This window comes from Lagopus muta, chromosome 3, assembly GCF_023343835.1.
Source record: "Lagopus muta isolate bLagMut1 chromosome 3, bLagMut1 primary, whole genome shotgun sequence".
NCBI classification, from domain to species: Eukaryota; Metazoa; Chordata; class Aves; order Galliformes; family Phasianidae; genus Lagopus; species Lagopus muta.
Window position 1 is genome coordinate 31,621,613 of NC_064435.1, and position 26,918 is coordinate 31,648,530.

Sequence of the window (26,918 nt, forward strand, 5' to 3'; positions counted from 1 at the left end):
TCAGAGCACAAAAATACTTCCCTGAAGAACAAGACACATCTATCATTGTGTTTGTTTTCTGATGGCTCCCAAGCAGAGCAGCAGGTTTGTGCTTGGAGGGCAGGGGGAAGAGATCCAAACATCAACAACGATAAGTACGCAGAGTATCTTCTTTTTCAGTCTTTTGAAAAGCAATTACAGATCAGATGTTTCCGTTAAGCAACTGGGTAACAACATCACTGAACATTTCAGTAGAAACCTGTTTGTTGCATGTTAAAATTTAAGATGGGGTAGGTCTGAAATTAACTTTTGCTGGCACTTTTGTTTCAATAAGTATGATCAATGTATGTTTAATTATATCTCTATATAGCGTATTAAAGCATGCCTTGTTTACTTACGGTTTTCTGTCTTTCTTCCCTCTTTGCTGTAAATGCTTTTCCTGCTTGATCTGTGCTAATTTGAAAAAAAATATATATATTCCTTGCTTCTTTTTTAAAGTTTTTTTTTTTTTGGGGGGGGGGGGGCATGAATTGACCCCAAAATCATACGAATGAAAAAAAGATGGCTAGGTAGGCCCTGGACATTTTTACCAGACTGACTGTGTTTGCAGTAGAAGTTGAAAAAGACAAGTAGCATTTGTACTGAACTGTGCTTTAGGGATGAGAGTGAAGGAGTTAATTAGGTGATTTGAAGGTAAACCTTGTTTGAAACAGATCTAAGCTCAGGATATACGCAGAGGAAGAAACCTAGTTTTAAATGAACAAGTTGTTTATCGCTTAGAGACGTGAGCAAGGAACACAAAAATATGGCCAGGTGTTATGGAAATATCAAGAAGCCAATTGCCACTGTGATTTGTACACGTTAAAGGCAAAAATGCGATTTTCTGTACATGCTTTTGGCTGCATAACCTTGTGCTAAAAAGAAACAGCTCTTTAAGTTGCTCTAGTGTTAGATCAGATATCACCTCTTTGACATCACTAATGTTTGGATTTTGAGACCAATTCTGAGGCGAGGACACAGTGCATTAGATTTCTGCATTAGCACAGAAGCTCCTATATTCTAGACATTGAAGCATTAAAAGGCCTTTTGTGTTTTTGTTTAAAAAACGTATTTTGTATAAATTCCCTAGTGCAATAACTTTCTACACCATGTTACATTCTTTATATGCTTCCCCTGTAAACAGCTTTCCTGTATGAACTGACTTTGCAATTTGTGCGATACATGATTCCCCCCACCCTCCATTTGAATTCATGTTACTATTTACTCAAAAACTGTTCTGATTACTCTGTGAGCATCATTTAAACGTGTTCATTTGGTTTCATCATTGAAAATTAATTACAACTTTGATTCAGGATTCTGCAGTTAGTATAAAATGTAAAAAATAGACTGATTGCAAAGCTGTCTCCCTGAACAATCTTCATTTTCCAACGATATGAAGAGTCAGACTCCTCTCAGACGCACAGGGGAGTAACTTTGTCTCAGGACTCCTTAAGTTGTTTGAAAATTCCACAACTGTTGGAGGCTGACTCCGGGACTGAAAATACCCTCCCCTTAGTGTGGCAAATGGATAATAGGTCTGAAATGGCTTTGAAATTTTAGAAAAGCAGAAAAATACACTCAGGTAGTTTGCATAATTTGCTACATAGCAATTGATATTCTTGATGAATGAAGAGGTCCTGGACTGCACTTCTTGCACATGCTGTAGTGCAGCACATCCAGATCCAGTCCTGCAACTAGTCAAGTAACTATTTTGATCAGGAGTTATTCATGAGCTAGGTATGCAGGACTGTATCCCATGTATGCAGCCAAGACTGGAAATACCAAATGTCCTACCCCCGGACTCTGGAAATAATATTCAGCATAGTCAAAAGTATGTAATGAATCAATGAAATTATAACAAAAGCACTTCTAAAGCTTGATCCTTTTGCTTTAAAGCTTTCAAAAAAATACAACATCTGTTAATAAAGAGAATTGCATTTCTTTTGCTTGTATAATTTCAAAATAACTGTGCTTCTCTGAAAATTAAATATGGCAGTCAATAAGGGCCTGGTCTTCTCAACTGGCTTACGTAGTTAAAGCTCCTGTTGATGGTACTCAAGAGAGAGTCTTACTGTCCTTGTTTACAGTCAGTCCCTTTTCCTGGCAGACGCTCATTGGTTTCAGGGGAATTCATCTGCACAAGGACTGAGGTTTTGATTTTACCACGGTTAAACTTTCCATAGGGACTCAAGTTTGCATAAAGTACTGGTTTAGTTCAGGAGAGCGTAAAGAATTAAATCTTTGCTCCTGAAATAAGTTGCCTATGGCTGGAATCCTCCCTTTCCAGAAATGACACTGATCCAAGAGGGCTTTCCAAAAGTATAAGGGTCAGCAGGGAGAAAAAGCACACATTAGACACAGGACACAGACCTCAGCCTTGCCAGAACAACACTGTCATCTCGAATGGGATTTTTCTGTAGATCCAGAGCGTGGGATCAGGTCCCATTTGGACTCAATTTGGTCTTCCTTATCCACTAGGATGTAAAGGCAGATCGAACAGGCCCATGTGATTTCATTAAAACTGCACATAGAAAATACAGACCAACACTTTAGGCATATAAAAATTGACTGGCATTTAGTTTTTGTCACTGAAAATATCTAGCGAGAAAACATAAAAATAAATATAGAAGATTAACGACTTTAAAATACTTAAGAGCTAAGTTCTGGGACAGTGAGACACAACATGATTAAGCAGGATGCCATATAAATAGTTAAAATTGAATGCAGCAACAAGTTGCAATGAACTGCAACTAATTAAAAAAAATATATATCATTTTTATTTTGAGAATTAATGACCAGACATTGTTCTGAAGAAATAACATTATATTCCCAGTGTTTCAAATGAGCGAGGAGAAAACTTAGCGTTTGTATGGAGATCTAATCTTACAAAACTTGATTACTTAAGCAAAGAATTTGTGGTATACTCATGATTTGGTCCAGCCACCAGTGCTTTTCAAACTTACCTCTTTTCTATGGAGCAGGCTGTGACATCAGCCTAGCCAAGTCAAGCAGAGGACAATGTTGCAATAAAATGCTTGCTCTTTTACATCAAATGTATTAGGTGCTGATTTACACCAATTTACATAACAGAAAATTGCACGTTAGTAAAATTTAGCTGAGCTCCTCACTGGGAAGTAGAAGCCTGATGTGATCAACCAGCTTTTGGTTGGTCTAAAGTGCTTTTAAGGCTCTCATCCTTGTTGTCTCACAGCCTTTACAAGGTTCATTGTAATAATCCTGACCTGAGAGAAGCAGTATCTTCCTTTTGTGCATAGGGAAGCGAGGGGCTCAGACTCAGGCAATAAGCCCATGGAACAGCAGGGACTTGATGCTCATTGGACTGCTCTGCCAGGCCTTCTGCCTATTTATTAGCTGTGAGGCTGGACTTACTGCACTGACAAAGCTGTTGGGAGCATCCAATTTCAGAAGAAATCAGAGGACAGCAAGCAAAAAGACATGCATTCTGATTTCCTAAAAAAAAAGAGCATTTCATAGGGCACATTAGTGTAGCTGCATTTTTGCTTATGATTAGGATTAATGAATTGAATGAACTTTTTATGGTTTAGGAAATGAAACAATCTATGGGTTTTTATTATTATTATTATGACTATAGCACTGGAAGCTATTGGTGCTGGATAAAAAACTAGTAGCTTTTTTTTTTCAGACTGTTTGTAATGAAGGCTTTGGTTCAGCACTTTTCTTTAATAAAGCTGGAGAATACCAGAGAAAGCAAAGCTGTTTGGTTGATGTCAGTGGAAGCATTGACATTTCCCTTCATTATGCATAGAGAAAAGCATATACTGAGCTTTTGGAACAGCCACTGGAGAATGGGTTGAGGCAAAGTTGGTGTGTCAGGTAATACCATCTGTCAGTCCAAATTTGTGCCTTATGTCTTCACATGAAAACTGCTTCAATAGCACTGCCATCAGCGAAGTACGGGCGTGGTGTGTAAAGAAGGGGATTTGGAGATAGAGGGGAAGAAGAATTATTAAGAGTTCTCGAAGATCATAGAAGAGAATATTTTAAATCAGCGGAAGAAAGAATGGGAGTAATATTTCTTGTAATATAAAATATATTGAGAGATTGAGATGAAGGTAGCCATTTGGCACTATTTATTGCCACAGAAAGAATTCTATGTTGTTGCTGTTTAAATTTAAAATGGAACATTTTTTTTTCTTAGTTATGAAATGTTGGCAGTATTCTATAAAAATATCAAATGCCTCAAGTTCTGGTCATTAAATCTTTGTTTTTCCTCAAGGATCATTAATTAAACTGACAAATGCAATAACAAAAGTTATGCAAATAAAAAAAAAAAAACAAACCCAAAAAACTACGATTTACAGCACAGACAAACTAAGATAATGTAGTCCCTTAATTAACAGATATATTCATGAGCTTTTTAACAGAAAGCAAGATAGGTGAGATGCTTTAAGTAGAAGTTGCAATTTTGCAACATAAGTCTGTACAAAACCTCCAGGCAGCACGCTGTGAAGGAAGTACCTGTGTCCCAGGAAATTCTTTTCCCACAAATCCTTTTCACCAGTAGCTTTTCCCCCAACCCCAACTATTTACAAATATATGCATTTTGCAAGACCAAAGCACCTTGTTTCACATCGTTATCAATGCATGCACTGACATTTCATCCTTTCATGTGCAAATTCTAAAATTCTTTGTAACCAAGAGAACCAAAAAGTTAAAAGAGTTCAAAACCTGTCTACAATCATAAGTGAAAGGATCGAAAATGTCAGATGTTGCAGAACACTGGCTCTTAGCAGAGCTCTCTTTATTTTATTCACTGTTCTCGAGTCATTTTTTTCCTGTTTTTTTTTTTTTTTTTAGTTTCTTACAAAAAGAAGTCTTTTTTTTTTTTTTAATGAAACAGTATTTAAACTAAAGAACTCTTCATGCCATGCAAAAATAACATTTTATGCACTTTTTTTTTTCTTTTTTTTTTTGAGGCTTTCCATGTTTTAGTTCATAGGCATTACTAACTGTGGTTTAAGAAAAAGTATTTTTATTGCTTTTGTAACTAGTCACATGCTAGTTTCACGTGTGGGACAGTAACCAGTTTCTCCTGGACTTGTATGAATTTCTGGGGCAAATAAATGGTTTTCCATTTTGTGGCCTTCTTGGTTACTGTCTTTCTTCCCCTCACCCGCAGCATGGTAAATGTCTTGAGTACAGTTGTGACTCATGCTTTTGGGTGAAGAGCTGACCTGTGGCTCCTCTGTTAAATGGTTGCCATCACTGTGTTTGTCCCCACAGCAATTTGTTTTAATATCCTGTTGTTTCTCATGTTTTATACCATGTAACTCCATAAACTCTTCTTCTTCTCCAGTGTCTATCTCAGTGAAGCTCCTCCTCTCTTTTGAAGGGAAAGTGAAAATCTTTTGTTTGGGAAACAGAGGGGATAATTTTTTGGAAGGTCCCTGACAAAGTCCTGCTGCATCTGCACCAAGCATAGGTCGTTCACCTTGGGGTGAATTTTCCTCCAAGAGAATGGTGCTGATGTGCTGAGGGGTGGCCTGGGGAAAGTCTGCTCCTGCCATCACGGGCAGCGGCCTTGCAGTGCTGGGTGGAGTTTGAGGAGCACCTCCTCTATTGTCTTTAAAATTAACTTTAAGGGATCTGGATTTTAATGGATTGCTACCTTTCAGAGAACTTTTGGGGCTTTCCATGGCAGTGTCGAAATGTAAATGACCATGCAAAACAGTCTGGGTCCCACTGCCATCACTGATAACAGCTCTGTCGATCGGAGTATAGTCAAAGGTGATATCAGTTGGAGAAAACATTCTGTCTTTTGTGAATGGCATAAACTGAGAACTCCTTACTCTTTGGTTGTCTTCTGGGTTGGCAGAATCACTTGGGAACCTCATCTGCAAGTGAGAGCCAGGAAAGAGAGAAAGTGGAGACCTCTCTGTTTCTGTGAAGTCGGTGGCACAGCTGGCAAAGCTGTCGATACTAGATGTGCTTCTTATGTCCGTGATGACGTCTGTTGGCCCAGCCGGCAACTGGTCTCTCTGCCCTGTAACTTCTTCCATTTCTATTTCTTCCTCATATGTAGGTGGCTTTGCGGACTGGTCTTGGTAACCAGCATTAAGATTAGGCTGAGACTGAGTTTTAGTAATTTCATTATATAGCATCTCCAGCTTCTGAGCACTGAGGTGCTGTGGGCTGGAGGATGCTGCGGCATTGTTTAATTGCTCATGGGAGTCTTGTTGGCTAACTTCTTGGTATTTGTTTTCGTAAGACTTGTTTGAACTTGTTTCAGACATTGTCCTTCTGGCCCATTTCCACCGGCTCGGTGACAGATGGTTGTCATCGGGTGTCTCCTTTGAGTTGGCTGCTTCACCAGGCTTACCTGAATCTACTGCTACATCTATCATTTCCATGCTGCGAGCAAAGGCATCTTTCAGGTTCATGGAAACAATGCTGCCATTTCTTTTAGCTCGCTCAAGCGCTTCTCTCCTCTTAATTGCCTTCTCCTGTCTTTTCTGCTCCTTGTAAAACTCTGAGAAATTGTTCACAATAATTGGTATAGGCAGGGCTATAACCAGCACTCCAGCAATACAGCAAAGTCCTCCTACGATTTTACCTAACAGAGTCTTAGGATAAATGTCACCATATCCTACAGTAGTCATAGTGATCGTTGCCCACCAGAATGATGCAGGGATACTGGTAAATTTGGTGGCGTCTTCATCTTTTTCAGCAAAGAATACAAGACTCGAAAATATCATTATCCCCATGGCTAAAAATAGTATCAACAAGCCTAATTCATTGTAACTCCGTCTGAGAGTAAAGCCCAAAGACTGAAGGCCTGTTGAATGTCTGGCAAGTTTAAGAATCCTTAGGATCCTCATAATACGAAATATCTGAACCACGCGTCGCACATTTTGGAACTGCAGTACACTCTTATTGGACTCCGTGAGGAAAATGGTGACATAGTATGGCAAGATAGCCAGTAAGTCAATGACATTTAACGGCCCCTTGAAGAACTTCCACTTGTTTGGTGAGGACAGAAAGCGCAGAAGGTACTCCATGGTAAACCAAGCAATACACACAGCTTCAACGTGCGCTAGCTGAGGGTTGTCATTTGGCTGCCCAAATTCATCTATTTCTTGAAGTTCTGGCAACGTGTTAAGAGACAAAGCAATAGTGGACAATACGATGAAGAGAATGGACACAATGGCCAAAATCTGTAAAATAAAATAAATGTTTTGGTTAGACTGATGCAAGTGCATTTGTCAGGGTCTGCTTAAAATATTTTAAATATGTATGTGTCAAACTCAGATTGAAGGAAGCTGTTTTGACTCCTGCATTCTTTATTTTAACATTTTGCTTTTTGCACAAAGAGAAAACATTGGAATCACCTAAACATGGTCAAAACCTGATTGTTTTACTGTTTGTAGTAAGCCTTTCAGAAAGGCAAGCCAAGTGGTCCTATTATTTTTTAAATTGCATAAGAAAGTAAGATATATTACTGCAAATTATTGTGTAAAGAATATAAGGTTCCTGTTTATGTGCAGAATATAAATCTATTAGTTTTCTGAATTAAATGTAACTATACAGAACTTAGGGCAATGCAGAGAAATGATTGGGTAATACAGTGTGTAAACTGTCCATTTAATATGTGCAGAGACCTTCCAAGTCATGCATAAATTTATGGGGCAGAAGCTGAAATTAAGAAAACAATGCTCTGGGGAACAGGTCTGCTCAGTTGCAATGTCTGCATACATTTTAGGTGCTAAAAGAATTGAAGGTAGAAATAGGTAGAGAGAGTTAGAACATTACAAAATATGCAGTATTATGAAATTATGCCTTGCTTCTTGTAATCACTAAAAAGTGAAAGTAGGTAAATAAAAATAATTCTATAAACAATGCTTTGGGTTCTTTCTCAAGAGATAGGTTCCATAAAATTATTGGCATTGATTTTGATAAGAATCACACCTCTCATGCATGATCCCCTTTCGTGTTGCCCAAAGTTGCTGGTCATTCTCACTTACAAAACTGACGTCATGAGAAAAGAAATCGATCTATCAGAGAACATAAAATTTTTACTACAAAGTTTAGTTTTTCATACTCCAGGTAATGTTGGCAACTTGGAAAAAATACATTATTGCTTTGATTAAAAGTCCTAACTATGTCTGTGTTTTCATTAAAAACGTGGAAACAAACTATTTTAAAAATTATTTTCTGTTTTAAAGCTTAGTTTAATCTCATTCTTAAAAGCATTTGCTCTCGTTTGTCAGAAATGGTACTGTGAAATCCATTCATGACATTTGATGTGCTTGCAAGCACACACTATAAAATTGCGGTGTTATCCAAGAAGAGTGAAATACAACTGGGTAGTATACAAATGTATTGTATATAAGAAGAGATTGGTCACAGCAGTGATAACAGCTCTAGAGATGAAAATACCACTTCACCATTCCTCTGAAAAAAACAGCACTAAGCCTATTTCAGCTGTGGGTTAGTAAGCATAAAGTCAGCTCTCTAATCACAAGCAGAACTGCTCACAATATGAGGGCCTGTATTTGGCACCATCTTGTACTTACATTCTGTCTTTGGCCTTTTTCCAGCTTAAACAGAACAGGTAGCACCTTTCATATGTAGAAATATTCCAAACAGATGGGTATTTTTCCCTACTAGTGCTGCTTCCGCCATTTTTTTTTTTTTTTTAGTTTTATTTCTTAGCAGAGTAATACTTGCTTATTCTTCCTACCAAGTGAGTTGTGGGCTGACTGTCTTCATTCTTCATACAGCCCATCCAGAAGTACTCTGGTCCATCTGTGTTGTGCAGGGGGTATACACCCCTATATAACTGCTGCCCACAACAGAAAAAAGACCAACACTGGAAAAGTGTTTGCTGAGATGATAAAACAGAATGAAGGCAATAACACTCAAACCCCTAGGCAGGGCTGAATAATGACATGGGTGATGGCCTGTAGCTAGGGCACAGCAGACTAAAGAAAACACTACTGCAGAGCAATAACTGCTTTCCAGTCTGTGAAATCTGACTGTATCAGATTTCACTGCAAAAAGGTTTGAAGCTTAGCTAGAGTATACTAGGTTCTAGAAGAGGAGGCTCAGGGGAGACCTCATTGCTCTCTATAACTTCCTGAAGGGAGGTTGTAGTGAGCTGGGGGTCGGCCTCTTCTCTCGTGTCATTAGTGATAGGACCAGGGGGAATGGCTTCAAGCTACGGCAGGGGAGATTCAGGCTGGACATGAGGAAGTATTACTTTTCAGAAAGGGTGGTCAGGCACTGGAATGGACTGCCCAGGGAGGTGGTGGAGTCACCGAGCCTGAGGGTGTTCAAGGAAAGACTGGATGTTGTGTTGAGGGACATGGTTTAGTGGGAGCTATTGGGAACGGGAGCTATAGGTGAACGGTTGGACTGGACTATCTTGTAGGTCTTTTCCAACCTTGGTGATTCTATGATTCTATGATTCTATGATTCTACAAAATTACTGCAAAGTAACACATGCTTGAGTTCTCTAGCCTACTCAGTAATACAATAATGCTTTCAAAACTCAAAGAGCAACTAAACACATAATAAACATGGCACAGAATTGCTGAGCTTTCAATTTCTGCCACTGAAACCAACAGTCTTCTCATTTTGGCCTGTGTCAGCATGTAAATAATAATAATATAGAAAAAACTGCATAATCCAGGGACACAATTACTTGACACGCGCAGTTCTTAGAAAATAAAATCATGAGAATATGTCTGTCTGTCATCAAACTGATTTTAATTAGGAAACACTAGTGTTTCAAAGTCTGTTATAAGAAATTTATTTTATGCCTGGGTATTCACCAGCGTATAAAAGATCCTAGGAAAATGGTGATTCACTATATAGCATCCCTTCTTCCACTGTGTGACAGTGTTAAAATTCCACATAAGGCAGGTCACTTTATAGATGTTGAATATATAATTTTCATGTCCAGAGTTATCACCCATGGTTTTTTTTTCTGACAATAATAAACTGTTTGCTGAAGCCACACATCATATGCTGGTAACATGCAAATCTGAATTTAATAAAATGCACAAATTAGCAAGTCTGAGATTTTTTAATGTTTTATACATGTTGTAGAATCACAGAATGGTTTGGGTTAAAGAGGACCTTAAAGATCATTAGTTCCAACACTCCTACTGTGGATAGGGACAGCTTCCATTGGATCAGAGTGCCTAGGGCCTCATCCAACCTGGCCTTGAACATCTCCAAGAAAAAGGCATCCACCACTTCTCTGGTGCCTCAGCACCTCTGAGTGAAAAATTCCACCTAATATCTTATCTAAATCTCCTCTCTTCTGTGTTCTACAGCTGTTACTCCTTGTCCTGTCACTGTACTCCCTGATAAAGAGTCCCTCCCCATGATCCCTTTTAGGTACTGGTGCCTTCTTTTCTACAGTCTGGACAAGCCCTGCTCCCTCAGTCTGTCTTTGAAGGAGAGATGCTCCAGTCCTCTGATCACCCTCATGATACTGCCCTGGACCTGCTCCAATAGCTCCACACCTTTTTCGAGCTGGGGCATCCAGGCCTGGAGGCAGTACGCTGGATGGGGCCTCACAAAAGCCAAGTACAGGAGGACAATCACTTCCCTAGATATCGCCTATAATTATGAATGTGTCACTGGGGAGAAAAAATTACAGCAAAAGAAAGTATTTTGGCTTCTTCTACTGTAATAATCTCAAACTTTTATTTGTCTGGGACTCTGCTGTGTAATTGAAGTTGTGCATCATTCACACACAGTATGTTATAATTATTGCAACTGATTAAATTTTACAATTCCTTCGACAAAGAGTAGCAGAAGATCAATAGAAAGAACAATAGCAACTATGAGAAGAATGGGAAGAAAAGTGATTCCCTTTTGTGAGTCTACATAAAGAGCATTTGCAAATAGTGTTACACTGGTAAATCCCCATAGTACAGGAGTAGCTTATAGAAGCACTGAAATTACCCAAAACTGTATCAATCTGCTAGCTACCTATGCTTATCCAAAGAGTAAAAACACCCACTCTCTAATTGAGCCTTTACTAGCAAAACTTCCTGTGTTCTGATTCTGGACATGATTCTGGAAATGTATTCTGAACTGAAATACTTGGAGAATGCTGTCCACTTCAAACAGTCTATAATCAAATCTTAGTGATACAATTCTGGACGTTATTTTTTTATCTGTACTTCAGGAAATAAACCCTATTCTGTTTTAATGAGATGTTCTGGCAGCTTATGTCATTTAGCTGCAGTTCTAAAAAACAGAAAACAAAAAAAAACACCCACAAAAAACACATTACAAATTCAACTCCTTAAAAGTATTTCCTTATGAATTATATTTTATAAACATAAAAATGTTTCCAAAATAATGGATGTGTTGACAGTCCTTTCTTATGTGCTGAGTATGAGGCATTTGAATCTCCTGCTGATTAAATGAATAGTAAAACATTCCTTGAACTAATGATGCAATCTGCTGCAGATATGTCATTTCAGATTTTTGGGTGGCAGGGTAACAGTCTCCTGAAAACATTGTGGTTTTCCAGTATTAAGTTGTCATCAAACCCACGGAAGGCATTTTTTCTTGTGCATTCAACCAATGCACTTTTTCATCTCATTGCTCATTATTGCAAGCACTGTAAGGATTTCTGTACAGAATGAGCATACAAGCTGAGGCAGAAAATACAGGTATAATAGAATAGGCTTCAAATTGCTCCATGCAGTTCTGCAACTACTGACATTTTGAAAAGGCTTCTGACATAACCAGTATAACAATGTAATTGTTATATAAAGCAAAGAAAAAGTATACATTAGGTTCACACTAAAGCACAGCTGCTCAGGAAAAAATAATCACTTGAGTCATATCTAACAGCCAAGGCAGTATATATAATTAGCATAGGTTTCAAACTGTAATTAGGTATTAGCAGCATTGTTTCCTTAATTTTATTCCAGGTTAGGATCTAGGATAAGATCTAGGCTATTCAATAACAGACAGCAATAGTTTCACTACTTTTCAAATCTCAGTCTCTACAGGCACTGAAAGTTATCAGGCTTCTACATATTCTCCCTCTTCTGCACTTAAATTTATGACATTGTCTTCATATAAAGTGTTCTGGCAGTATCTTTATCTTGGGCTTTAGAAAAAGCAAAACAGGCAAAATAGTCATTGTTCTGCTCCTTAAAGACTTTTATAAGTAGACAGCCATTTGTGGAGAACTCACCAAGTTTTTTGAGCACTTAGCTGCAATTACCTACACATTCTCAGATGTGTCTGCTTGTGAAAGGAGTATCTAGATTTACATTTGTGCAGATAGCTGAAGTTGGTCTAGGCTGTTCAGAGATACCAACCACACTTGCGTATTGTGTAAGTGTCCTTGGCTTGTAACAGAGATCCCTGCTTGCATCCAGCTTGACTGCGCTCACCACAAAATGAAAGAATGGTATAATTCTGAAAAATGAAGCTCTTACTCTCTCACACACACTCTTTCCCTTTTTCCTTCTCTCTCACTCTATTTTTTTCACATCTCAAGATGATGGTATTGAGTTTGCAATGGAATGAAAAGTTTCGCTCCATAGGAGCTCTACCTAATCTCTACCACAGGAGTAGCTCTACCATAGGAGCTCTACCTGAATCTGTGTGTGTCTGGTCCTTGGTAACTGGCACTATCCAAACAAGATTTTGATGGAAGCAGCAAAGACAACACTACACACGGAGCCACCTTCTAACTATAAACATTACACTACAAGGAATTTCAAGGTTGAACATGAGTCTGTAGATATTTAGGGGAAAAGGGCTTTGTTCTTTATTTCAGTAGTGCTAAGTACCAGCACTTTTTATGTTTGTACAAGCTGAGTAAATACAAGGACATTTTACCAGCCAATAATAACACCTTTCAGTTCAGCAACATGGCACTGCCTTCAGCAGCTGCCACTGCTGTTCCTGGCCCGACTGCAAAAAAAAAACAATGTCATAAGACAGCACTGTTTGTGCATCTCTACTGTTTCAGAGTACACCTTTCATCTCTTTTTACCTTTCTGGCATAACTTCTGATTGCAGATGCCTAGAATAGATCTAAGAGTCCACACAGAATAGCGTTTAGTTTTTGAAAAATAAAATGGAGAACAGGGGAATAATTTAACAGAACACCACAGATTTAATTCAACTTACAGCTCTATCACAATTGCCCTTTGAAGAACATATCTGATAATGGCTCTGACAGCATGTGTAATCACTGACCAGCTTCCCTCTGCTGCTCTTCATCTCTTTCCTTGATGATATTATTTAGAATTCTGACCTTTCATTTCCACTTTTCTCTGGATCATTATTATTAATATTTTTAATGAATCCATCAGAATGTTCTGCATTGATCTTTTAAGGATATTCATTAAGCCTGACATCAGCTACTATGTGTGAAGGCTAAGCTCTTGGCGTTGTACTTATCTGGGGACTAAGTGATGTACAGCCTTTTCTTTTTGTCTCTTTGCATTGGGATGAATGTCACCTTTAAAACTTAGGGTAGGTGTATGGGAGATTTTCACTGAAGATTTCATAACTAGCTCCATATAAGTTTCCTATCACATCCTCAGAAGTTCAATGGTAGTTCCACCCAAGAACGATCTTGTACTTCTGCTTTAAATTAACAGTAATAAAATACATTTCTCCTTCATTCTGCTACAGCTACATTGCTACTTTTTGTGTTTGTGTTATTAATGTAACAGTCTTAGAATACATCTCTCCTGCACTAAGTGGTGGGCAAACTGCATCTTATTAATGACTCACTATTCCCTTAAGGGTTACTTTGGAGTTTGCACCACCACCACTTTCAGTGTCAAGATTTAGTAAAATATGGGTTTGAGCATTTGATTATGGCTGAGTAAGGAAGTGGTTTTGTATAACACAGTCTTCTAGTGGATAGATAATACGGCAAAATAAGAGCTCTGGGAGCGTCGTAAAGATTGAGCCTTTATGAATCCGAATATGGGGACCAATGAAGTTAACCAGAAAACTAGTGCTTTGTTTGCTATATAATAGAAATCCATGTTTAGTTTGCAGGATATATTTACTAAACATGTAACTAAAATTGGTGACAAAGATCTTGGAGACCAGAGAGATTGTACTAGACACCACTGCTAGGCAATGGTTTATGAGTCTTCATTGTTAGCTGTGTCTTCAGTAGCCAGCACAGGCCTGATGAAACCTGCTATAAATAACTGTGAGGATGGGATTAGGATGATAAGTGGAGAACCTGTTAGACTGGCAAAGATGAGAGACCATTGGTAATCACAGATGAAGGCTGTCTACATTGGGAAGAACAATACATATTCAGTTCAGCACGAATGGAGAGAAACCTGAATACTGTTTATTGCTCACACCAATTGTCAGATTTGCTAACATAGATTAAAAGCCATACCAAGCCAGTTCTAATATTTTTTGTTGAACAGCAAAAGGCCATCTCAGATGCACAGATGAAATCAGTTATATCATGATATATCTTCTGTGTAAGAAGAGGAAAGATTTAACTCCACAGCACAGATAAAAGGCACACACACACACACAAAATAACTTCAATAGTCATATAAAAGGCATTATTTATAGAATAATTCTGTCTGCAGAATCCATTTTACCACCCCAAATATTAATTTTAGATGAAACAATTTGCCTATGTGTAAGGAAAGGCATCCAGGTGCATCAAACAATAGATGAAATGTCTTTAATAAAGCCCCTACCTATCTTTATTCACAAGTGTTCTTAACCTTTTGATGATCACAGTTGGTATGCTTCTTATGCTGAGGTTATGTTTTGTACTAGCTGTCTAATTTTCTGAGCAGACGATAAATACTTCCACGAGTGCACTAAACTTCAGAATTTTCATCATGCTGAAGGGCTTACAGTTGTACAACCTCTTCCTGGCAGACTAATCTGTGAAATCTGTTTTGAACTCCTTGCATGCACGAAGCATTGCCTCCGTTATCAAGAGTGTCATTTAAGACAAGCAAGCAAGCAAGCAAGCAAGCAAGCAAGCAAACAAACAAACAGCATCGTCATCATCATCATCAACAACAACAAAGCCAAGAAAGAACCCATAAAAACAAAGGGCCCAAGAAGCGCGCGCTCCGCAGCCAGCCCAAGGGAGCGCAGCGAGGTTGGAAGAGGAGCTGTCCCCAGCCGTGGTGCTGAGCACAGGCAGCGGGCACTGCGGGCTGCAAACTGCCATGCACCGACATGCAGTGCTGAAGCGTTTTATTCTATGACCGTAAATACGGGAAGGTATGGAAAATATAATATTTATAAATATTATATAGGAGAAAATAAAGATAATGCTGGTACAATGCTTTATTTTTTAATTGCTTATTTAATTATTAACAACACCTTGGCAACAAACCAACAACAGAACCCACAATTAATAATTTAGCCTTACAAACTGTTATTATAGGTTTTTCAATCCCTATAATGGGAGGAATCTTCAGATCCAGCATACAGATTTATTTTGTACTACTCATTTTGATACTAACCATCAACTTAAAATAGAAAGCTGAGTGTAACTTTTCAAAAAGAGATACTGTAAAAAGTGGAATTTCGTTCTCTTGGTTCTCACTGTTTGTATTTACCATTTAGTTTTAATAGAAATTGTTTACAGTTGAGACCTCAAATTATTAACCTGGAGCATATGCTTCAGTCTAATTTGCTGACAACCAGGTTGAGATTATTGTTACACTATTCTCATTCTACTGTCTTTCTATAATTGACTTGAACTGCCTTCTAGCAATATAATTCAGTGAGAAAAGATGACCTCCCACCTGAGGACTTCTGTTATCTATCAGAGAGATTTACTACTTAGCCTTATTTGAAATTACAACAGGCACAGAAGTCAGACATAATCTTTACTCACACTTCTAAAATAGTTTTTCTAACTTGGCTTCATGACTTCTATATATATGTCAGAATTGCAGCTCTATGTAAAATGCCTACATCAATCTATATTTTGTATGAAGCACATGCCAGTATTTCCCACACTTGCAGAATTAGTGAAATTGTTGGGGAAAAGAATCCAGTCTGTTTCTTCCTCATGTGTAGTTGAAGGCCTACATAGCTTAACTTTTTTCATTTTTTATCTATCTGTAAAGCTATTACCCTTTCTTTCTCCCATTTCCCTATAACTGTTTTAGACTTCTACAGACATTATACACAATATACTTCTCATTATTAGATAAGATCATGTTTACTACATTAAAAATAATAAATGTAGCTTCAACAGAAATATATGTACTCTTCATATACCAAATTTTAGGATGCTATCATATTTTAGCACACATTACTTTGTTAGTTAGATACATTTCATGCCTCAAAGACTTTGGGACTATGGCCTGAAGTAATATAAACAAACAAACAAATAAAGAAGGAACTAACTAACTAAATAGGTAAGAGATCTACTGGAAAACAGTAGACACACCTGTTTACCAGCCTTTCATTTTTTTGCATGTCCTGAAAAGAATTAATTAAGACTTAAGAATTAAGACTCATTTCTTAAGAAATAAGACTATAGATGTCCCGTCCCTAGGGATGTTCAAGGCCAGATTGGATGGGGCCCTTGGCAGCCTGGTCTGGTATTAAATGGGGAGGTTGGTGGCCCTGCATGTGGCAGGGGGTTGGAGATTCATGATCCTTGAGGTCCCTTCCAACCCAAGCCATTCTATGATTCTGTTATTCTGTGATTCGGTCAGATGTAGATGTAACACAAAAATTTAACCAACCTTTACAACTCCACAAAGATACGTTATTGGGACACAAAACCGACCACTTGAGAAACTGGAGAAGAAATCCAGTAGTTAGTAAAGCCAAAGTATACTGTAAATATAAAGTAAAAGGTAGCATTCAGAGACTATGACTACACTGCAGACTGAGGTGGAATATAACTGATGAGTTCTAAACAAACCTTCAAGAACAATAAAACCAGTGAAGATGCCAAACGATAGAATTTGTGTTACTTAGAAAAAATATTTAAGTATCTTAAGTAAGCTTAAGTATCAGTATAATCAAAAATCAAATGGAGAACTTGAGTGAATACTTTTGGAATATAATAGAAAGCAGTCTGCTGAATAACTTCATTGAATTCAAATTCTCATTTTCCTTACCATAATCCAGAGCAGCTGAAGAGATTATTAAAATAGTTGGGTAAGAATCTGCCTACCATAAATCATTTAGGGAGCCTTAATGATGGATCTTTTATAACACTTTGGCCTTATTCTCATTGCTTGATGAGTGCTTGATGGCTTGTTTGAATGGATGTACCTCAGGAAGTACAGGTTTTACCACTGATAGGTAAGATGGCACTCTGGACTGTTAGGCAGTTTGGTGGAAACAGAATACATTAAGACAAGCCTAAGCCAGGCACACACTCAGAGGTCATCTGATAGTGTAGTAAATGTTCATCTTGCACACCCAGATTGAAATAATCTAAATGGGGTTTAGTCAGATCTTATTGCTGTTACTGATACTGAATTTAGTGTTTATTAATTTCTAATCTTACAAATTCAGCATCTACTGGAATTCCAAATAATTAGGAGCAGGAGTCAGAGTCTTTGTAAACTTTGTAAACTACAAACTGTAGAGGATAGCCAAACTTTACTCAGAATGAAGCTTGAGATGCTGTGCTATTTTGGATCTTTTACCCATGGGAACACACTGCTGGTAGAGCTATCATGAGAAAATTGATGGGATGAATCTGAGAACAGAGCTACGTATTTTGAGTAGATTTTCTTACCCTCATTTTCAAGTTTGTCATTGATACAGTTAAGAAAGCTTATTTCCTCCAGTGACTTTGAAAGCTATGCTGTCAGGAGTTTTATCTCCTATTGTGGCTACACGGACAAAATTTGCAAAGGTAGGCATTATATTAAGAACAGTTCTTTGGTGGTGTTGGATGTTAAGCAATGCACTAAGTGTTCCAGTCTCAGAAAAGACTTACAGAACCATGCCAAGATAGCCATTACACCAAACTGGATGATACACAGAGATGGTAGAACCTGGCACTCCAAGTGACTATGAATAGCACACAAAAGGCTGAATTACTTCCTAAACTGTTCAGATTCTTTCCCTGTATAACCTGTATTTAAACGAAGCCACAGAAAGTTAGTATCAAGTAATAATTGTGCTTTTTTGATTATTTTCTATGATATACAGAGGCTTTATTAGATAATTATGCTATAGACTGCTCATCTGTAGTGAACTCAGACTAAACACATACGAGATGGGAATATGCCTTTAAGTTACACAAGCCTTCCATTAAGGTAAAAATTTATGCTTAGCTTTAGCAGGAACAATTTGGGCAGGTTCTGAATAGGGTGTTCAAGGAATGTCCATTTTCTCCTGGGGTCTGACCAGAAATAAGTCTAAAGTGTTCAGTGTTCTCCAGAGAAAACAGGTTTTATAAATATGTTAGGCTTCAAACATTCATGTTCTACTTGTACCATGGGCTCTGGTTTTATTCTCAGGAAATCAAAGGAAATTTTGCTATTGCCTTGAACTGGATGGAGTGCACAAGTTTGAGTATGTTGGTAAGCTTTATTTGGAATTTGATGATCCCAAAGGAAAAGAAGACTGAATATTTGAAGAAAACCAAATTTTAAGCCTCAGTAGTAGAGTGAGGAAGTAAAGGAAGGAAGTCTGTCAAGCCTTATTCTAGTGTTCCTCCAAAGACTTAAAATCTTCATCCTGTTCTGTATTTTAACCAGTAGATGTCTCTGTTTTATCATGCAGCTGTTGACAAGGACACAATATTCCTGTACTCAAAACATATATTTAGTGAACCATTTGTTTCCCATAGAATGAGTATATATGAATATAAAAATACTTATTTTATGCTCTTGGCATAGCCTGCTGATTTTCTGTCCAACCAAAGCCCCTGGAAGCTTTAGCAAGAGCTCTGGCTGCTAAGCAACTTTGAAAATCATCCTTATGGAAATGTACTGTAGGATTTAAAAAGGACAAAAGAGGAACTGATGGGATTATGTGGACATTCATCTAAAAATTTAATAACTTTATTACAGCAGTCTTTATCGCATGGGAAGGCTCTCTGAACCGACTTAGAGAACAGTATGGAGCATTCAATTTTTACTCAATGCCTCAGGAAAATTCCAAGATGGGAGAGATGAATTATCTTCTCTGCTTCATAAATGACTAAGATAATATTATTTCAGTATCTATAGCCATGAAGAGTAATACTGTAAATGATCTGAAACATTCACACCCAACTGCAAATCAGTGATGCGATTCTATTCAAGTATTTGGATTTTTCTCATCATTTGAGAAATATTTAAGATATGCATGTATACTTATTATGAAACCTGTTTGAAGACAACAGCCATTTAAAAATTATATTTGATTATATCAGAAAAGTATATATAAAATAATTTATATAATTTCATAAAGAATCATTTTTTGAATTTCAGCAGTTGTCTGAGAATGCGATAGGTTTTTATTGGTTTTTTTTTGCTTTAACCTTTTGTGGCAATATCCATCAGTTTAATATTAAGACCCAGCTTCTTAGTTCTACTTTGCTATTATCTTAACACTTGAGAACTTGCATTAGTTCAGCAGAGAGACAACATCTCTCATCGGAGTGTGTGCTGAGCTCTGAACTGCATCAGAGCATTTTATCTTCAGGTTGTTCCATCTTGCTCCCTTGGCTGAAATTCCCTGAGAAACTGTTAGAATTTGACTGCAGTTTATACTAATTACATGGCATAGGCATACTACCCTGGAGGAGCAAACTGTTGCCTAGTTTCGGTGATAGCTGTGCCCAAAGCAGAAAGGTTTTTTTATTATTATTATAACTTAAAAAAACAAACAACAAAAAAAAATTCTGGCTATTGGGATCAAGATTTCTGTTGGAAACAGACCTTCCCCAGCTGGAGAGAGCACTGCACCAAGGAAACACAAAGTGTTACTGAGTTCTGCATGTTCACATTCTCACACACTGTGGCTATTTCTTTGACTGTTAAGTGGAGCCATAGGTGAGTTGGTTTTAGTCCACATTCATGCTCTGAATGCACTGTGATGAGAACTGTAGAAGGCTGGTGTCTAAATTCCATGAGTCCTGTACCCTGGTTCCACCTCCTCACCGTGTGGCCATTTCTGGAAGCCAAGCAGAATACGAAGTAATAGAAGGAAATATAACACCTTGCCCTGATATGACTTACGATTAGACACAGGTGTTCCACAAATGTATGGACAATAGGGAGCTGATTGCAGAAGTGGAAATCAGTGTTGAATAGCTGCAATAGAAAGACTCAAGTGTCTGCTGAATCTTCCTGACTGTTCAACTGGCTGTGAAGCCACAGAAACCCCAGAGGAAACTCTAGTTGTATAGCAGAGTTTTTACAGCTTCATCAAGCTTAAGATAAGAAATAAATCTGAAAATATTTTTTTTACATAATACAGATACAACCTGGCTATTAGCAGCAAAGGTGTGGACAATAAAAGTCATCTTCAAAGAACCCTTGAGTATAGCACAAATATTTAATACTCCAGCTCTGCCTTAGGATGTAACTTTCCTATGTGACAATTTCATAATATATTTTTTTTTAGCTGCCAGCAGCTGACAATTGTAAAGACTTGGAATGGAGGTCCTGGAGTAATTACAACTGCTTGTGTCTGAGCAGAAATTATACAGAGGCCTATTTCCACTTCTTGAGAGCCAGATTAGGAAAAAAGATCAATAAACAAACAAAGAAAGCAAACCAAAACAACCACCATGAAAAAAATAATTTACTGTAAAGGCATTGGTATTCTGTAATTTACACTATCTTTATGATGCTGGATAGCATTGCATGAGAAAGTCATAAATACAAAAATAGGTTACTAGTCCATTAGAACTAATAATTTAATATTTTTGTATGTTTTTTACTGTGGAATATCTATGACAAAACCATGTGACTTTAGTCATTTATAGAGAATCATGCAGTACTTGAAAAGAACAGTATAATTTAGGCCCCAGTAAATTATACCGTGGATAAGCTGGATCCATCCACTGTGTATAAAGAATACATATATGCAATATTTTGTGTATACTTTTATAATGATACATCTGAGATGAAACATACAGCTATGTTCTTCCAAAAGGATTATTTTTGATCTTGCAGATTGCAATGGCTTCTGCTTTATTCTTTACCCTTGATAGGCAACTATATTTTTGTAAATAATGTAATGAGAAACGTATTGTTAGTAGGAAAACACCTTTTTTACTCTATAAGCAAAGAGACACTGATATATTTCACGGCTATTAGTAGTAAAATGGCGACAGCACCATGGCTGTGGTTTGTTTTCTGCAAAATGATTTATCTTAGTAGTCATGGAAGTACATGCTCCTATAATTGTTCCGTGATCCTCTGAAGGATAAGAAATGAGAAGAAGGTGATTTGTTGTTTTCAGCACAATGTTTGACATTCTGATAGAAAAGTTGATGTTAGCCTGAAAGCAAATAAGTAGCAATACTGCCTTTGCTGTCATACAAGATGCAGCATAGGAATAATTGAGGTGCTCTTTAAAATTTAAATCTTTAAAATCTTCAGTTGTGAATTGCATTTGTCAGCATCTAAGAAAACATTCCTCATCTTTGAGCTCTTGTTTATCTTACCTCTAACAGAGCCTATAATACCTCAATTTCTCTTATAATGGTAATATTTCAGAACAATCTAGTTTGACATATAGGAACAATCTAGTTTGACATATAGGAATATTAACTCACAGTGACTTGGGGAAATATACCATCCTCCACCACCCCTAACATCAGTCAGTGGATGCATATATGCTCCAGTGACAAACCTTGTCTCATTTTCAAGTCTCAGTTCACTTCCAGGCTTTTTCTGCAGGCAGGTGATCATCGCCCTCTGAAATGAAACCAATTTTGTTGATAATACACTCCAGAAGAGCAGTATGAACAAAACACTGAAATCTATAAGCAGGAACAAGGACACTTGCCTGTGACATCTGCCCCTGCACAGAGCCCTCCTTGCACCTCTAAAACGGAGACTCATGTGAGTCATGTTTGTCTTGACGCTCAGGCTCACCCAGAACAGACACCTCCATCACTATCACAAACATGTTTTCAAATGTACATGTTGTAGCTAGAATCTGACACTGAATCTGATTTATGAGAGAAAGCATTCATATAGCAACTGCGTGATGTTACTGTGCATATTTAATGCATCTGTTGGGGGAAGCATCCTATACGTAACTCGACAAGATAAAAAGCAATTTCTATGGATTTTTATCAGCAGGAGGCTTGTTTCAGAGCAGCACGGTTTGGGTAAGAAATTCCCCTAAAGGCATGAGAAATCGTAAAAGAGGAATGCAGCTTCCAAAACTCTCTCAGTGGAAATCAGAGATCCAAACAGTAATATGGTGCCAGCAGAGAATGTAACAGATGCACTTTCATCTTCTCATCTTTTCACTTACAGTCAGCCTTCCAATATGACGAGCATCAACATGGACATGAAAACATGCGAATAAAATCACTTTCAAGTGTTAAACATAAGCAACATCAGTAGGGTCACTAAAAAGCACACCAGATCTGGAAGTTGGGTTGAAAAGATTAAGTATTTTTCTTCATATCAAAGGAAAGCATGACTGCTCTGAAATGTCCTATCAAACAGAAAAAGCCAGAATCCCCTCCCCAGTACAAAGAACTGTTCTTTCAATAAAATTCATTTAGTTTCTAACTCTGAGCCTGAAAAGAAAAGCCATATTTATTTTGAAGTTTCCATTTGCTTTTGATTTTGACAAATGACTTAAATTATTCGCTTATCAGATTTAGTTTAAGAATGAACTGTATGTTTTTTTCAGAGGACGTTACATTTTCTAAACAGTTTCATCAATTTTCCATTAATGTGTAAGCCAGTCTTAGTGATAATTACTAATGCAGTGACATCATATTAGCCTCTTGGTACCAGACGTTGGAATTAGCATATTATTATTTAAAAAACATAAGCTTTGGTCCAATGGTGATGAGAGATTAAACTGTAGTGTGCTTGCTGTGAATGAATTTTGGACACCTGGTTCTATATGTTTTCTAAAAGAACTTTTTAGAGTCATGGTAGAATTATGATGGGCAGCAATAACATTTTAAAATCAGTGACTGAACAAATTTCTGTAAGGGAGATATCTAGCTTCAATAGTGATTTTTTTTTTTTTCTTTCTTGAAATACTATTTAGATAACACAAGCTAGAAAAGAAGCAGCAAATATACAGATAGATACCTTATAGAAAATGTAGTCATTTTATTATTCAATGGGTCAGAAGTTTTGTGGGAATAAACTTATGAAATGTATTTTTTGTTTGGCATAATTTTTGCCTTAATTTTTGATAACCCATGAATTTTCAGAGCTTTCAGCTAGGTCCTGAAATTGAAAACTAGATGGCAAGACTAAGCCTTACTGGATCCCAGCTGTTTAATTTTCAAGAGAATCAAATGCAAAGAGCTCCTGGTGGAGGGCCATGGAATATCTACTGCCTCATTTTTCCTGGCTATAATTACCCCCTTGTATCAAAATTCTACATAAACTCCCAAGTGTGATAGCTGCCAACTCTGCATTGGTCTTATGACAATCAGTTAATTATGTCTGGCATTCAGGTTTTGATCTTTCAGAAGTCAGTTCCCATTTAAATCACAGCACAAAAACAACTTCTAAAACCCTGTCCCCTCTCATTCTTACACAAGGATAAGGGATGGGGTGCAATTGTTAATGTCCTACCATGCACACACTCAGGGTGTGCTGGCCACAGCCTAGTGGATTCTGAGCAGCATGCAGCATTAAGTGTTCTTTACTTGGTTAAAAATATACAATTGATTAATTTATTTTTAATTTAATATTTAATTTTTATTAGACTTGCGTATGATTATATACATATGGTCTCTGCTGGCTGTTCATTCCTTGTATCCTGAAAGGCACCTGTTTGCAGAAATCCTGCAAAAAACACAAAAGCATGAATGTATTTATTTTATGCATCTTCCCTGGTAGAAAGAAGCTGTAAGAATCCCACTTGAAGAAAAGCCTATTAACAAACTGCAAATCATCTTTTTCCTCTGCTCTCCACTAGCCTGCCCAGCTGGAAAACTGGCATTAGTAGTTATTTTCACTGCACCATCTTTTCATTCACTATATTTTGTTAGATCGTTAAAATTCTTGTTTAGCAATTCAGAAGCCTTCCCTTCAGAAATCTGTATGAAACGACAATCTTCATAACTTATATTTGTGTGGGGGGGGGTGTCGGGGGGGTCTTAACTACAGCATCTACAAAAAGCAGAGACCTTAAATTGACCTTAATGTGATCAGGAAAGGAACTTCTAAATCCTTTCAAAACAAATGCCTTATTAATGACTTCTACAGCTGATCTGCAGAACACTAAGTTGAAACATGAGAACAGCTGATATAATGGTGATAGACAAGAAGTCAAATATATACTTGTATATATACATATATATATAGGGTGTATATATACATGTATATACATAGGGGCATGTATGTTATTGCTGAAAGCTTAAGCAATTGCTTGCATGCATGGTTATTTATAGTGTTGAACAGTGAAGCAAGGGCTTTGGTATCTGGTCCATATCTCAGATACATAAAGTTAACTGAATGCCAAACTGAGAGGACAACAGATGCTCATGAAGCTTGTCGGATTGACAGATGCCATCTGAATTGAGTTTATTAAATATTCATGGCCACTTAAGCAGACTTCCCCTGCTAGTTTCTCTGTGGAACATTCACCAAATCCCAAGTGATCTGGGCTACCTATGACTCCGCAAGGTCAAGGCGCAGGGCCTTCCACAAAGAATCTTCTTTTTTCCAAATCTGCACAGCTGTGAAGTGAACTCACTTGAAGAAGGAAGTGCTCTTGAGCACCTATTGAGCAGGGTTTGCTGGTTTTAAAAATCAAGACTCATAATAAGAATAAAACCAGTTCCAGACTAACAGAAGTTCCAGTAAGATCAGAAATTTGGATTTATGAATTATTCACACTGCTTTTTCTTAACACATTTTTAGGAATGATTTTCCTAGTTTTAAAATGGTTCTTGGATGCAAACACACGCTTCCTGGTCATGAATAAAACAACAATAAAAATATTATGTATTGTTTACAGTTAAAAGTATGTTACATGACTTTGCTTGGTCCAAGGGTTCTTAAACGGTAGAATGCTTAACTGCTGCCAATGTTATGATGCATAAATAGTTCCTGGGAATACAAGAGCTTCCTTCTCAGTTAAGATACAACTGGGAACCGCTGCAGTTGCTCCCAGCATTACCATAGATATGGTACATGAAAAAAAAAAAAGGGGGGACTTCTGAAAGCATTTGTATTTTGTAACACATAGAATAATGCAGTTCAGGACAATGGGCAGCATCTTTCCAGGGTACATGCAGATGATCAACTAGTATAGAAGCAGGAACTTCACGTACAGTGAACCACATCTCATACCAGATTTTGTGGTGGTCCCTACTAACAGTCAAATACTTTCCCTCATTGTGGGCTTAATTTGAAGACATCTGCTTACAACTCCAAGTGTTAGCATTTTGCCATGGTAGGGGGAGTTTGAATCACAAGCAAGAGGCTGATTCATCATTTCCCTCTTTTACCAAGATTACATTCCAGATGTGCACAGCTGTTCGTATATTCATGTACTGTACAGATAAGGAGGACAAAGATATCCACTCAGACTACTTCTAGTTGTCTTTTAGATACTTAGAGTAATCTAAAATGTACAAAATGTACATCTAAAACATCAGAACATTGTCTCAAGATTACAGAATCTGCAGCACAGTCACCAAATCTCAGATTTACTCTTACACAAAACTGTTGTTTACAAATCCCTAGATTTCATGAGAGCAGCAGATGGTGAAAATACATTTCTAACTAATTCCTCTTCCATGCAGTGAGATGAATTCTTTTTGCTCTCCTTGTAAGTATCCTTCCAGTATGATTCCAGCTTATCTCCAAAAGCCCAAACTGGGTTTGAGTTCATTTTTTTTCCACCATTTCCTTTTGTGTGTGTGTTTGAAGAGAAGAACAAAGCTTATCTTCACCCACATTTCCAATGCAGCACACAAACACATAAATACATGTATTTTAAATATAAACACATACGTGTATGTACACACACTTCTACAAAGATAGAGTCCCATTAAAGATTTTCAAATCTAAAAGAAGAAGGTTTCATGTAGGATCATTTGGTGTTTTGGGCTACACTGCTGGCATGGTGCTAAATTCAATTTACTAAGCCCTTCATGCAATGTTTTATTATACAAAAAATTGCAGATGTGCCAAAAATGACAAAGCGGATTGATTTAGAAGATTTAATGAATTTATGTCAGCTCTGGAAGCCTGAGTCAAACATATTCTTGGAGCTTAATTTGGATTGCTAGTGCTTTTTAAAGTAATTAAGATCACACAGCAGACATTTTAACTGGGCTGGAAATTCTCTACTGGAAAACAGTGTTTTTTTCTTTGTCTTTTATGCATTTTGTTCTGTTACGTTTCTTTTTTACTGCATACTGCTTTGCCAAAGTACATTTGCTAGCACTGCTCAGACCTGTACTGGCAGTTACATCAGTGTTCTCAGCCCCCACTGACATCTGCAAAAACCCCACCTATGGGAAAACGGCAAGAAAGAACAGCTGAGAACAACAATGAACATGCTTATCTTCCATGTTAGATTTTGGACAGATACGTAATAAATACACACAGTGTGATTCTGTGTTCATTCAAAATGATAAAATAACCAGATCACTTCCTTCTGGGGTTCTGTTGTGTTTTTTTATTTAAAAAAGTCAATTCACAATATTTTCTGATTTGGTTCACCAACTTGATCTCCTTTCTACAGTTCTCTTTGTGAGGAAGATGGAGTGGAGTTCT

At 37.4% G+C, this 26,918-nt stretch overlaps 1 protein-coding gene across 1 annotated transcript in view; it reads right to left on the reverse strand.

The window, feature by feature from the left end:
- Positions 1-464: 464 nt before the first annotated feature.
- KCNB2 (potassium voltage-gated channel subfamily B member 2) overlaps positions 465-26,918 on the reverse strand; it is a 189,494-nt gene continuing 163,040 nt past the window's right edge. Inside the window, exon 3 of the mRNA XM_048940866.1 lies at positions 465-7,214. Within this exon, the coding sequence (XP_048796823.1) occupies positions 5,052-7,214 (2,163 nt within the window). The 3' untranslated portion in view covers positions 465-5,051. The remainder of the gene's footprint in view (positions 7,215-26,918) is intronic.